Raw genomic sequence first — 14,581 nt, forward strand, 5'->3', positions numbered from 1 at the left:
GACTTTTTCAACAGCTTTATCTCATTTTCACCCATTTTCCTTAGTTGCTCCGTACGTATTTCTTGATGAAGAAAGTGTCTCTGTGCCTGACAGACTGTGTGTGTGTAAGGTCACACGGGTAAAGCAGATGGAAGTGCCTCTGAACACTTGTCAGTTCATGCAGAAGTTGTAGTACTTACTGAGCTCCCACTGTGGATGTGGTGGTTTTGGCTTTTCCAGGTCAGTGCTTGTCAACATCTTGGAGTGTCAGCAGTTCAGTTGGTGCTCTTGAGAGAACTCTTTGGGTACGTTCCAGAGTCCATTTAACACAATCACATCCCACTAGATTACACTGCCTCAAGGAGCTGCACTGCAACATCTGCTGCTGGGAAATCTAGACAGCATGTTACATGTTGGCTTACACTACAGCTGACACTATCTCTGTGACACTTCCTACTCAATATAACTATGAAATTATGAATTTCAGATAGGTTTTCAAAGGGTTTTTTAACATCATCTTCATACTAATATGTGCATTTAGAGAATTAAACTATGGACTTTGACCTCAAAAGAAAAAATCATACTAAATTCACTTAGACACACTATTATCATCAGGAAGAATAATTACAGTCATCGAAATGTGTTGATCAATTTTATCAGTCAGAACAATTTAACAGATAATCGCAGTTGCCTGCCGATTGGAAAGACGTTGGTTCGACTCCCAGCTGCCCTGGGCCACAGGTCCTCGGTCAAGACACTGAACCCCACGTAACCTACCGATTCGTTTAGAAGAAAGCACTGTGGAGCTTTATAGACTAAGTTGTGCTATATGAGTGAATGGGTGAATGTGGCATGTAGTGTTTATGTTGAGTGGTCAGCTAAAAGCACAGAACAAGTCCATTTACCATTACCAGGTTACTCTGTGCTGCTGGACACATGCAGCGCACAAGCCTCAGTCATAGGCCAACACATGCACCCATGCTGGTATCAGGACAATAGAAATAAAAGCTGCTCCATTATTTTGTTTTTCTATCTTTTTTTGAAAGTAGGCTTGTGTGAAGCCTTATACCTGCAGTTAACAGCAGTTAGAGTGTTCTTAGTTTAGAGGAGCAGAGGGTTTCCTGAGGTGTGAAAGAGAAAAGCTCCTCAGAACGGGGCCACAAGAAGACTTCAAACATCTTAAACCACAATCTTTCTACAGCTGTTTAAGTTACTCATTATCACTTCTGCGTCAAACAGTTGTTTTCTTTGTCACTACACTTTCTCGACCGGAATGTTTTTAAAATCTATCCAGCAGTGTTGTGCAAGGTCCTTGTTCAAGGTTCAGGTCACAGTGATTCAAATGAAATTCCACTTAATTCAAAGTTTACAGTTCACAGTCCTTAGATGAACTAGCTCGCATTCATTTCTGGCTTTTTATGCGCTCCTCTGAGTTCTCTATACCGAATATATATGTATATAAAGTACTGCAACATGGGCTCCATCTGATGCATATCTCTACATTTATCTGTCTTATTACTTGTAAAAAATCTAACTCTGACTAAAAAAAGTAGATCATTTTGAAAAAAATCATTTTATTGCATGGTCTACTTTATTTGATCAAGTTTAATGGAGTGCATTTGACAGTCAGATTTACAACTTTGAAGAAGTCACATTCATTGAAAACATTCTTCTCACAGAAAAGCTGCTTCTTTCAAGTTCAAAAATGTTAATGAGTCAAAATTTGAATAATTTTGCAGAGCTCAATCAGTGTACCTTTACCTTTAATCGGTGTACATTTTGAATTATTATCATTTTAAAACCATACGCTGGTGCCAGTGGAATGATGAATCAGCACAGTGCAGAGATGGTCCATCAAAATGGATCCAAAGTATACGAGCTCACTGCTTAGTCTGCAGCTTTTCCTTCTCTTGTGTCCTGTCGTACCAGCCGACATTTTCTCTCACCAAATAAAGCCTTTTACCAAGCAAACAGCCAGAGACAAACGCTTCAGTCGGATTATTAAGTTTACGCTAACATTAGTTTAAGCAGCAGGTGAAAAAATGCAAAGAGCCCTTTACAGGTGTTCTTCTTTAGCTTTCTGCTGTGTAAATGAATCTTTAAAATGTTTCAGACTCAGCTATCAGGCCAGGCTCTTTTGAACCCCTCTGAAATGCTGCATGAGATTCCTATGCTGTCACAGAGAGTTAAATACAGTGTTGAATTTACATTACCTTTGTTACATTCATTGAAAAAAATGAATTGAAATAACTTTTATTACATGTAAAACAGAAAATTCTTGGCAGTTAGATGGTAATAACAAGTGACATCACATGAGCAGCAAAGGCCCAGATGAAGGTTGGACAGAGGAACAGGATCTCCCCCGGAGCCCAGACTGTGCTTGATGCAGAATGAGGAGGTGACTGAGATGCCCAGATGGAGAGGCCCTGAAGAGGAAGCGAGTTGGATGAAAGATGTCTGAAAGGCAGAGAGACAGACTAATAATTAAAAAGATTATTGGATGTGAGCAGTGATGTAGAAATTGTGATGGAAAGCAGAAGTGATGAGGAGCATAGACCAGCAAGTGTTGCTCATTAACCACTGAGGAACAGACACATAACATGAGTTATTAGGTCTTACCGATTGAACTCGCTCTTAGGCTTCAATTTAACTTCACATTTTTTGTTATCTGCTGACTACAAGGGCTGCACGGTGGTGTGGTGGTTAGCACCGTGGCCTCACAGCAAAAGGTTCCAGGTTCAACTCCTGGCTGGTTCTTTCTGTGTGAAGTTTGCATGTTCTCCCTGTGATTGTGTGGGTTCCTCCCACTGTCCAAAAGCATGTTAAGGCCTCGGTATGCTTCTCCGTCGCTATCCGTCAATCCAACTCTGTGGTCAAAAAACCTTTCGAAGTTCTCCGCCGGGATGTCGGATACGCAAGGCAGTTCACCTCCCGATCAGTAGGCGTCGCTACGTTAAACGACCCAATCTGGCGACGTCTACCGTGAAAGTCGTTGATTGATTGTTCACCTTCCGGCTCCGTTCCACTCCTCACAGTGAGCGATGGCGAGCGAGCGAGAAAGACTGTAGTTGGAGTTGGAGCTTGTTGAAATTGCAATACAAATAATTTTGACCAAATGTTGACCGGCACACAGTAAACTCTTTCAGAAATGGCGGTGGTGTTGTTCTGAGAGGAGGGAGCCGGAAAAGGGATTCCGGAAATGATGTTGTTAGCCGACCAGTCACAACCCTTGCGGTCTCCGTCGCCTCGACGGATAGATGGGAATATTGGCCGACGCACGCAAGCAACGGAGAGGATTCTCCGGGAGGATTTCCGACTCTCCGTAGACGACCATAAATCAGCCTTTAGGTTCAATGGTGTCTCTAAAATTGTCCTTAGGAGTGAGTGTGAGCATGTGTGTGGTTGTGTGTCTGGTTTGTCTCTGTGTGGCCCTGTGATGGACTGGAAACCTGTCCAGGGTGTACCCCGCCTCTCACCCGATGACCGCTGGGATAGGCTCCAGCCCCCCCGCGACCCGACCAACGGATTCAGCGGGTATAGAAAATGGATGGATGGATGGATGGATGGATGCTGACTACAAATTTCTCTTAACTGTAAGTGTAATAAAGCATTGATAAGCACATGTCCAGCAAGCTTGAATATCAGAATCAGAATCAGAATCGCTTTTTATTGCCAGGTATGTGGACACACACGAGGAATTTGACTCCGGTTACACCTCACTCTCTTTAGTGCAACAATTACAAAAAAATAGACAAAAAAATAGACATAGAACAAGATTAAATCAGAAGTGCAAATTGGTGCATGGTGCAAGGATGAAACACTGAAGTCCGGTTTTAGCTGTTTAACACAGAGACAGCCTGAGGGAAGAAACTGTTCCTGTGTCTTGTTGTTTTGGCGTTCCATGTGGCGAATATGGATCAAAGGAATCTTTTCGACGGCTCCCATCTAATCACGGTATGCTGAGACAACCACGCCGCGCCTGTCAAGCTATATGGCTTGTCATGGCAACATAGCATGTTGTCATGGCAACATAGCATGTTGTCATGGCAACATAGCATGTTGTCATGGCAACATAGCATGTTGTCCAAACTAGTGCATTTTACTTCTCATGATGCAGGTTAGAGTCCAACACTCTTACTTTTGTAGAATCTCATTTTTCACACTCAGGCAGGAGTGACCTATGTCGTAATGGCTGAATGTTGTCACTTTAAGGTTTTGATTAAAGCAGCAGTTTTGAACTTCCCATGTCTGAAAAAGGCTTCGTGGCATAATTTCCCCGGATGATCATCAAAGTAATTGGCTGCCCAACTTCTCGAGTGTCCCTGTAATCAGCGCTCTTGTTTCAAACTCAGACTTGTAGATTTTTAGTAATTTAAGGCATTTCGGCTCAGTTAAGAATACAAGATCATCTCTCTGCTGAATGTATTTAATGGAAAATCTAATGTTTCAGTTTGAGTATTTCCTCGTGAGGCACTTCCTTTACAAAATTACAGGCACTAAATTTGAAAAGCTATCACATACAAACTATGTTGTGCACATTTCTGTTATTTTTTACTGTTTTATGGAATCCTTGAAAATCTTTCCATTCCAAAAATAAGTGTCTGTCTCCAGAGAAAATACTAACTCGGCTGTTCACAGCATTTCAACAGACTCTTCTTGTTATAAAGATCACAATTATTGTCACAAACATTGTTTTTTCCCCTGCAGTTTGTATTTCACATCAGTTCAGCTTAATCATTCAGATATTGGCAGATAATCCGATGCTGTTGAGGGTAAGTAGCAGATAAGATCGATTTCAGTGTTATTAAGTCTTACCAGAAGCACCAAATTTAATTCACTCATTTAATGGCATATTGGATCTAAATGTTTGACTGTCAGTGTGAAGAATGGGTTATGTCAAGAGTTTGAGGCCAATGGATTTTTTACCACATATTACATATTATGTTTTGGATATAGAAAACTAGACAGAGCAGAACAATAGTTATTCATTTCAGACAACCACCTTTGTGCTAAATACGTTTCAAAATAGTAGGAATAGATCCATAAATATTTGGAGTGGAGGAGAGCAGCTATCCACACACCAGCAACAGATCAATGGCTTCCCTCGAGAGCAAGAGGCAGGCAGTGGAACCTCAGTATCTCCCGAAAGGATCTTCTGTCCTTGAAGAACAATGGAGAAACTGGACAGATTGATTTTAGATTGTATTGATACCACCGGCAGCGTTAGAACAACAGACACACACACGCTAAGCCCAGCAGAGTCTGTGTCACTGAGGTGGTGGTTCACTTTTGCAGTCATTGCTGAAGCTTATTTCTAAAAGCAAGTTGATCAAATCCTCCTGATCACGGTGTGCCTCCTCACTGGTGTTGAGAAGCCGTTGTTGTTTCGTGCACACCCTGTAGGTGGAGATGTAAGCACAGAGAGTCGTGCACACTCATCTGCATGCACACATACACCCAGAGTATGAGAAAAATGTGTCCCACAGCTAAGTCCCAAACAGGGGGGGGGGGGTGTGTTAAGATTTAGAGGTTCGTCTGTGGAGCGGGGCACTGAGAGCCATTCTTTCTACTGTGCATCAATATGAGCAAGAGCTGAGTGAGCAAGGCCGAGCGCACCGGAATAAAACACACCATCGTCAAGCACCGGCCATTTATGGCCCAGCAAATGTGATTTTTCTCTTTATGGCTGAAATATTAATGTTTCTATCTTGGTATACTTAGAAAGAAAACAGCAGTTTCCAGCCCTGAGCTGCCAAGATAGAAGAGTCTGGGAGAAGCAGACAGAGGAATTTAACAAGAAAAGCCTTTACAAATAAAGTATGACCTTCAGTCCCTCACCACATGATTTTTTGTTCATTTTAGTGCTTTTTCACTTTGACGTTTTCTCCCTACTAAAGCTTTGATTGACATACAGCCTAGTGGTTGCATACAACAACTTGCAGAAAACATTGATTAAGCAAAAGAAAACAGGTTCCTATAACTCAACATGTTTAGCAAATAATTGGTAGGATGTGTGGTATCCGGTTTTAGAAGTGCAGCTTAATCACTGACAGTTTGCTTATGTACCAAATGCAAATTTTCGGTTGACCCATTAGGGTCTGATTTCATGGAAGACACTGCAGCACAAACTGCTGACAACCTTAGAGTTGAGTATGATGGAACGGTGATAAAAAATGATTAAGATGTGATAGAAAGATATTTCAGGCTATTTTCAAATAGCTATCTGTGTAAACCATAGGTAGGGGAGGGAATTGTTGTACCAAACTAACTTGTTTTCATTTGTTGTCCATGTAGTACTGACCATGACCAATAATGTTTGAACGAGCTTTGGTTGCATGCATGCAACCCTTTGATTTGTACCATCGAAGAGACGTAACTAAAATGAACATCCCACCACGAGTAGCTTTTCCCCTCAATACCTGTAGAAATGTCTCCAAAAATAAGTTGGTAAATGAAAAAGAATGTTTTCTGATGTGTATCGAGGCTAAGGGTTTGATTTGTCCAAAGAAAAGGGAGGCATTCTCTTTACCAGACATGGAGAGCTATGACAACTTTCCGGGCCCAGTCTGAATACGGTGGTTTTGTGCCTGGCCCTGTTGCACATGTGTTTGTGGGCTTTTTCCTTTCACATGTTTAGTAAATCTGCCCCTTGGTGTTACACATGCTCAGCTGAATGCAACTTGTTAGCTTAGATGTTATTTTACTTTGCATCATTCACCTTTCCATTTGAAACGGTCACAAAGAGCAAGGACAAAATGGGATTCCATTAAACAGATTCAGTTGTAAGCCAACATCCCCAGGAAATTAATCGAATTGATTTGGTGATCGCTAAAATACTTGCTAAACAAACAACATATCCAGCAGCCTCAAGTCATAATTGCTCTTTAATGCTATACGGTGAACTCTAGAATACCAACACCGTAAGACCAGCACTAAGACAATAAATAGGGTTATTGTGGGGATGTTAACAAACTGACGGCAGAATTTTACTCAAAACACAGCAGTGAACAAAGAGAGACTCTGTGATAGTCTTCTAGTATGCATTGTAAACCCATGGTCCTCTTCAGTCTTGATATCAGGATTTGAGGTTTTCATTATGTAACACATTCCATTTCATTTTACTTTGACCTTTACCTTCCTCTCATATTCTAGAATGTTCCATCCTGGGTGTGAGGGAACAGCAAAAACTACACATACTGATGAAAGAATAAAGTCCCATTTTAGTCCAAATGAATGCTTCTTTCCTTTTCTCTCTTCTTCTGTTTTCTTCTCTGCCCTCCTCTGTAATTCTATCCAAATCGATGTGTTGCTCCAGCAGTTCCTTAAGGCTTGACGTCTGACTGATTGCTTCACACAAAAACCTGCAGCTAAATAAAATAACAGGGGAGGCCAAAGGAAGTTTATACACCTTTATAAAAGCTCTATTAAGTCATTGTAAAATAGGCCTGCATGTATCAACTACACATAAAAAATACTGCGCTGCTACACACACACACACTCACACACCATTTTAAATGAATCTCCAGCACCAAGTTGTAGAATTGTGTTGGAAGGAAGATTATTCATGGAGAATCGACCACAATTTCACGGCTTTCTGGAAATAATTAGCGTGACATTTATTCAGGCTTAATAATTGGTTAAGATTCCAGACCCTCACCTCTAATAAAGCTGTCATTGAACCTTTAATGCTACCAGCTCCCATCACAGCCTGGCGCAGGGCCGTCACATCACTTGCAGCACTCTGGCTTATGGTGCACGAGTGTTTGTGCTTATTTGGTGTGCAGCTGGTGAAATAGAGTCTGTTCTTTGTCCGCGTCCGAATGAAACTTGCACACCATGAGATGATGAAGCAACCCTTCAAAGATTTCTTAAGAGTCTCTCTGAGGTTTTAGTTCATCTAAAAAATGAGAAGAAGAGTACTTTTACTTTGAAGTCATTTGAGGCAGTCATTCTGTTCTCTTCCTCGGTCCTCTCTTTCATACAATTTTCTCTAATTGTACCATTTTTTTCCTGTCCTCTCCTCTCTTTGCTGTCCAGATTATCCTTAGTCTTCCTTATCATGCATCTCACTAGTCTTACTGCTTTTTTATTTATACAATCCTTTTATCTTTTCCTTCTCCACCAGCTATCCACTGTCTTTTTTTTTAATGACTTAAACTTCTCAAAGGTTGGGCCTCAATCTGTGTGTTTTGGGAGGAGACGAAGAAGTGTTTTTGTTGCTCTAAAAGACAAAAGTTACCTGTGCACTTGCTTTAAGGTCATAGAAACGCTGCACTCCTTTCTTCACTTTATTCTCCACGGAGCTCTCGCTTCAGCAGTTTCTCTCAAGGAAAGCTTTTAGTGTGGATTTTGTCCACAACATGAATCTTCACTCTTTTTCAAACTGTTGCCAGTGTGCTAATACAGAGGAAGAACTAAGACTGAAAATCTAACCAGCGTTTTTTTAAGCAGTGAAAGTCAGATAAGCTTATAAAATGAGTGTATGAAAAAGCAAAGACAAAGTAATGATCAGTTACAAATAATCCACATCTGATGGCTTTTGTTACTTGTTGCTAATAGTAATTTTTTATTGTTTTTTTTTTTATATATTCTTGCAAATATGGTAGTTGCTGCATTAGGTTGCACAACAGCAACACAGGATTAGATTGGTAAATGGAAAGGTTGCTTTATTGATTGTGAATTTCAGCGGTTTTTGATGCAAAATCAAAAGATTTGAAGACTTTTTTCTAACAGTGGCTCATAAAAACAAAATGTTTCTTTGATATTTTTGCATGCATATGAACCAGTGAATTATTTAGAAAAAACAAAATTCCTTGATGTTTCTCTTCTTTCGTTTTTATTGTGACTTTCAAAGACTGCCTATTGTATGAATTCTTACACAAGACGTGTGTGTGTGTGCATGTGTGTGTGTGTGTGTGTGTGTGTGTCTCTCTCAGGTGGCTGTGACATTTGCAGTGGGGTCGGAGGTTGGCCTTCAGAGCAGCAGCGACTTCAGTCAGATGGGGAAACCTTTCCTAATGGGTACAGTGGCTCTGGGTGAGAATTAGCTTTGTTCAGTATCACTCACTTTTATCCTTTCTGTCTGCATCTTTATCTCCTCTGCCCATTATTTTCTTTTCCAGACCATGAGCTCTCCTCTGCTGCCCTTTCTCTATTGATCCATGAATACTAAAAGCTGACTTTCTAGTGCACCTGCCATTGGATTTTTAGTTTACTGGAGGTTACAAAAGTTGGTTTGCTCAAAATAGAATGATAGAAAATGCAAAAAAAATGTTACCTGAAACTATCCCGAAGCTCAATGAAGTACAGTTGCAGGGAGGTATATTGTCTGTATTCCAATTATATTTGAATGACAAAGATACTGTAGAACATACTTATTTAATTAGCACAGACAAATGGAGGAAAACATTAGATTTCATTTTATTTATGATGTACTGAAAGAAACAAAGAATAGAAACAGCATTTTTTTAAACCCCAACAATAAAAAGGTGCCAATCATTATTAAAAATCTAATCCAACTGTCATTTGCAACCAAAGTGTGTGTTGTATTGACTGAGGGGTGTGTACTGGGTGCCAAGCGTGAGCCTCATCTGCGTCTACTACCGACTTCTTCTCGTCTCAGGCTGACCTGGATGCGTGCTTTTAAAGAGGGGACGCATGTGATGTCACACATGTGACTGTACTCGGGTCACGCTAGTCACACCCTATTAGCTGGCAAAATGGCGGCAGACTGTTTGACCAGCTAGAAAGCACAGAAAACACTTTTAAAATGGTGAGGAGCTCTTGACTGCACCAACAGATTCGGAAAGAAAAAATACCAGGAATGTTTGACTGGGAAGTCCAGGGTGTGTGGAGCTCACGTGTGACAGAGCGATCACGCTGAGAGTTCTCCTACGGTGCTTTTAACTGACCTGTGGCTGTTGTTGGAAATCTTCTGGGGTCCTGATCACCTGGTGGGACTTGCGTGTCTGAGACAGATGTTTCATTGGCGTGTCTTTTCAGGACCAATTGTAAATGAGCATAGCAACACTGAAATCTCTTCATGCAATCAAGATATGAGAAACTACCAGGAGTTCACGTTTAAAAAAGGATTCTGCGTCACTTCGGATTGGTCTGAAATGTTCAGGGAGCTAAGGTGCTCATGGTCGTCAAAATGGAACAGGCTAATCAAAGCCTCTGAGTCTTCCAGCCTCAGTCAAAGTTACATTGCAACGAGCCATGAGGTTTTGAAAGTTATTTTTCCAACTAAATGCCAATGAATGAAGTCAAATATAATGCAAATGGTTAAATGTTTTTTTTTATTCTAAGTGCTAGTAGCCTGCAGGACATTTCATCAGGAGGTTGAAGCAACACCAGTGGAGCAGCTCCCACAGTTTGACAGGACAAGAAAAGCACGAGTGAACCTGGATGTAATCAGTCGTTTCTGCATTCTCTCTGCACACAGATGTCAGGGTACAGCACAGAAACAGAGGGAACGTAGGAACTCTTCCCTTCATTGCACATTTTCTGGGAGTATCAAGATGACACAAACAAAACCATGAAAAAACAAAACTGTCTGTTATTAACAAATCTGTGTTTATTCTTAGAAAGGCAAATTTGATTAGCCATAATACAGCCTGCTGGATAGTTAATCTGGGCATATTTCCTGAATTAGTAACATCTGTTACACAGTAGACATGATTTATTGGAGATACACAAACTCGAGCAATAATTGTACAGGCAGGTGATGCAGTATGTGAGAGCTGTCGAAGCGCCTTGCTTCAAATCCCATTCACAAGTCTGCATCATAAAACATACAGTATACAATAAGAAAACACATTACATGGCCTCGTCTGCTGATGATATAAGTGTGTATGTTTACGTCTTTTAATGTCTTTTCTGTGGGATCATTATTATCTCAGACAGGCAGGTGAGCTCAGTGCTGGAGTGGCTAATCGGGAGGTTCAAACCAATCCCCGGTGGGCCGCATAATAGTTGGGCTGCTGTGCAGCCAAAAGCAAGACAAACAATACAAAGTGGTGGTGTGTGCGTATGCGCCTTCTGTGACGCCGCTGTCATTTAATGAGTGGTCCAGGCGTAAAAAGCTTGGATACTGATTCTGACATTCGTTGTAAATGGATGGTAAAAAGAGGCCTGAAAAGGCAAGAAAAAGAAAAAGAAAAGCGAAATGAGAGCGATGCAGCCAGGCGTGCAGAGCTAAGTAAGATTTTTACTAAAGGACAACTGATGACACGAGGTGAGTGAGTGTGGGATAATTATGGAATGTCAGTCAGACAGCAGTCAAGAAAACTGTGAAATCACAAACTTTTCTTTGAACATCATCTGAAGAAGGATTAAACATAATGCAACAGTTACAAAAAAACAGCAAAGTGCTTTTCAGAGCAACAAATGACCAAATCCCCTGCTGCTGTAGTTTACTATGACTGACTGTGTTCAAGAGGAGGAAACAGCTGCTGAAAGAAAGGGAAAGCACACTGGAAAAAATGCCCCTCCAAAAATAAGTAAAAATAAAACAAATACAAGACGGTTTTGCTTGCAATAAGCAAAAAAATCTGCCAATGGAACTAGTGAAAATCGGCTTGTCAAGATTTCTTGAAATAAGATGTGATATTTAGGACTTTTGAGATAAAAGTGATCATGAAATTAGCTTAAAAACCTCTTCAAATGTAAAAAAAAAAAGCTTGTTTCATATGATATGTGACTCAAAACAATTTGTTTTCAAGACTTTTTCATTTAACAAGATATTCCAGATGTATTGTCTTCAAACAAGTCCCTATATCTGGCTGAAATAGTGCTTGTTAGGCAGTTGTGTCTCATAAGTGTAATGAGATATTTTGACTAGAAATGAGACAAATATACTTGGTAAGACTTTGATTTTTTCCAGTGCACGCACAGGATGCACAAACTGACGTCCCAAAGTTTTTTTTTTTACTGCCAGTCAGTACAGATGAGTCCGAAGCTGAGGGAGGAGAAAAAGAAAGTGACCAGGGAGACAACAGTGACCCGGCAGGTTCCTGATCCACAAGCAGATGTTGGTGCAGATGAGGAGACTGAAAAGTTTGATTGCTTTGCGTGTCCTAAACCACAGGGCGCGGACGAGTTTTTCAGTTCCCATCCTCAGCAGCCACAAACTCATCCCAAAACTTTCAGTTTATTGCTCTGCGTGTTTAGCATTTGCACCTGCTGCATGTGATAGCCTTTTCCCAAAGGGAGGTGTGAATCCATGGAAATGTTCAGCGAAGGACAGAGGAGCATGAAAAAGAAAGATTCCCAGAGATAGTGCTGATGCTGACTTTCTAATGCTCCATTAGGCAAAGATAAAAAGCATTTTGAGATGTGGACTTACTACAGTCAATCATGGCAACTTTCTGGAGCTGATAATGCTTTTGAGTCAGTATGAGCTTTGCCTTACATCAACAGCTCTATGAAGCAACTCAAGAAGCATCATTACACTGGTGGCAGAGGTTCTCCTGTGATCAGTCAGGTGATAAAGGTGCGAGTGGCAGGAATGTTCTCAGTCCAGATGGATGCTACCCACGATGTCACTTCAAAGGAACAATGTACAATTATTTTAAGATGTGTTTCACACCGTTCATGAGCGACTGGTTTGTGTGGAGGACTGTGAAAGCTCCACAGGCAAGTATCTCACAGAGCTGCTAAAACTGTTGCTACTCACGCTCAAGGCTGACATTAGCATGTGCGTGGGTAACTCTGATGGTGCAGCCAATATGCAGGGACAGCATCCAGGCGTCTCCACATTTCTCTCTGAGCACAGATGCATGTCTGGTGGTACGCACACATTCTGAATCTGGTACTGTCAGACACAACAGGCAGGGAAGGGAAGGGAGGCCCTTCTGAAGTATGACAGAGTCTCAGGTTTGCTCAAACATTACTTAGTATTTTTGAGCTCACTCTCAGAGTACCCACAGACGCAGGGAAAGGATATTCTGACAGCTGAGAGTCTGGTTGGGGGGGACAGAGGACAGCCTCAAGAAATACATCAGACTGTTGAGGGAGTGAAAAGAGCAGATGAAGTAGCCGATGCTGACTGCTCTTCCAGAGAAATGCGTTAGAAAAAAGGAAAAAATGCCTGGAGAAGTTGTAGAAGATGGCGGACAAACCTCGCCGGATGGTGAATTGATGCTCAGTGAGACAGACAGCATCAACAGAAGGTCTTCAGCTAATCCAAAACTTTTCTTGGTCCTAAAAACTTTTCTCAGATAAGAATGGACGTTCTTCATAGTTCTGTTGGCACATTGCAGACTGAGCGGTGTTGTCTGGCATCCCAGATACCCTCTGGAGCAGTACACAGTGAGGACAGTTTTAAGATACCAGCAGCAAGTGAGGAAGATGAAAGTGATCATGTGGAACCAAGGGTAGAACTGGGGAGCAGACTCTGTTCATCCTGCAAAAACCGTGCCATCTGTGTTCATCTCATCCTTTCACAGTATAACCAACCCAGTCTCACAGAAAGACGTGACGTAGAGATAGCAGCGTCCATAGCAACCACCTTAACAACGGAAGAAAACGTGTTATTGTTACGTTTTTGCAAGGAGATACCAAAATCTTCGGCGAAACTACTAAACGAAAGATCGTCTACATTCTCTGAACGAAGATTCTGAAAATATTATGCATAGTTCTCGCTAGAAATGCCATCGAAATGCATACAAATGCAGATGCTTTCTTAAAATATTATCTTTTCAAAAGAAAAAAGGTTGACAGTTGGCCATTTTCCTTTTTTAGCTGAGGGAAACTTGATAGTCACGTGACCTGGTTGCGAAGCAATGTAAATGAATAGGCCAAATAAAACGTGGTATTGTCACAATTTTAGGGGCCAAATTGTGACAATACCACGTTTTCCCTTGTGGACCAACGTAGCTATTACACGTTTTTCTGTGAGACTGGGTTGGTATAACCTACTCACTGATGTCTACCATGTAACTACACTGGCATGTACTGGCATGTACTGGCATGTACTGGCATGTACTGTCACGTTGAGGCGAAGGAGGAGAAGGAGGACCCAGATGCAGACACGGGACAGGAGCCCGGAGGAGAGCTGTAATGGTTTATTATAATAGAGGTCAACTTCGCAGCCAAAGCTGGAGTACTACAAAAACTAAACTTGAAAAACCAAAAACAACTAAGAAAATAACACAGCCAGACTGTGGGTACAATGACGGAGGATCTGAGAAAGAATGAATAGAACTGGGAGACTGAATACTGTGGGGAGAAGGATTAGTGAGACGGTACAGCTGAGGGTAGTTAACAGGTGAAGGGAGTGGAGCTGACGACTGGCAGGAAAGGTGAGGAAATGGCCAGGCTAAACTGGATTTAGTTTGTGATGAACATGTTAAGAAGCTCACTGACTCGAGCATCGGGAGGCCTTCATGCTAATGCGTACTAAAGGAGATCCCACAGTTCGAAACAGAGAATCAGAGCCCTGCTCCTGCACTTGTTGACATCGTAGGTCTTTTGCCATTTTCAGTTCTGAAGGTGAACCAAAGCATGCAAACTAATTCTTATGGATGTAAATAAATTGGTCCACATCGGGCGCTTCATTTAATTTAAAGATAATTAATGTATGGACACTGTTTGCCAGCCA

The 14,581-nt window shown here is 41.4% G+C and overlaps 1 protein-coding gene across 2 annotated transcripts in view; it reads left to right on the top strand.

Moving 5' to 3' along the window:
* Nucleotides 1–14,581, top strand: part of LOC142400231 (uncharacterized) — a 127,835-nt gene that overhangs the window by 60,766 nt on the left and 52,488 nt on the right. For both annotated transcript variants that reach the window (XM_075484974.1, XM_075484975.1), the window contains exon 9: nucleotides 8,916–9,015. In XM_075484974.1, coding sequence (XP_075341089.1) covers nucleotides 8,916–9,015 — 100 coding nt within the window. The remainder of the gene's footprint in view (nucleotides 1–8,915; nucleotides 9,016–14,581) is intronic.

The sequence above is a fragment of the Odontesthes bonariensis genome, chromosome 15, assembly GCF_027942865.1.
Source record: "Odontesthes bonariensis isolate fOdoBon6 chromosome 15, fOdoBon6.hap1, whole genome shotgun sequence".
Lineage (NCBI taxonomy): Eukaryota > Metazoa > Chordata > Actinopteri > Atheriniformes > Atherinopsidae > Odontesthes > Odontesthes bonariensis.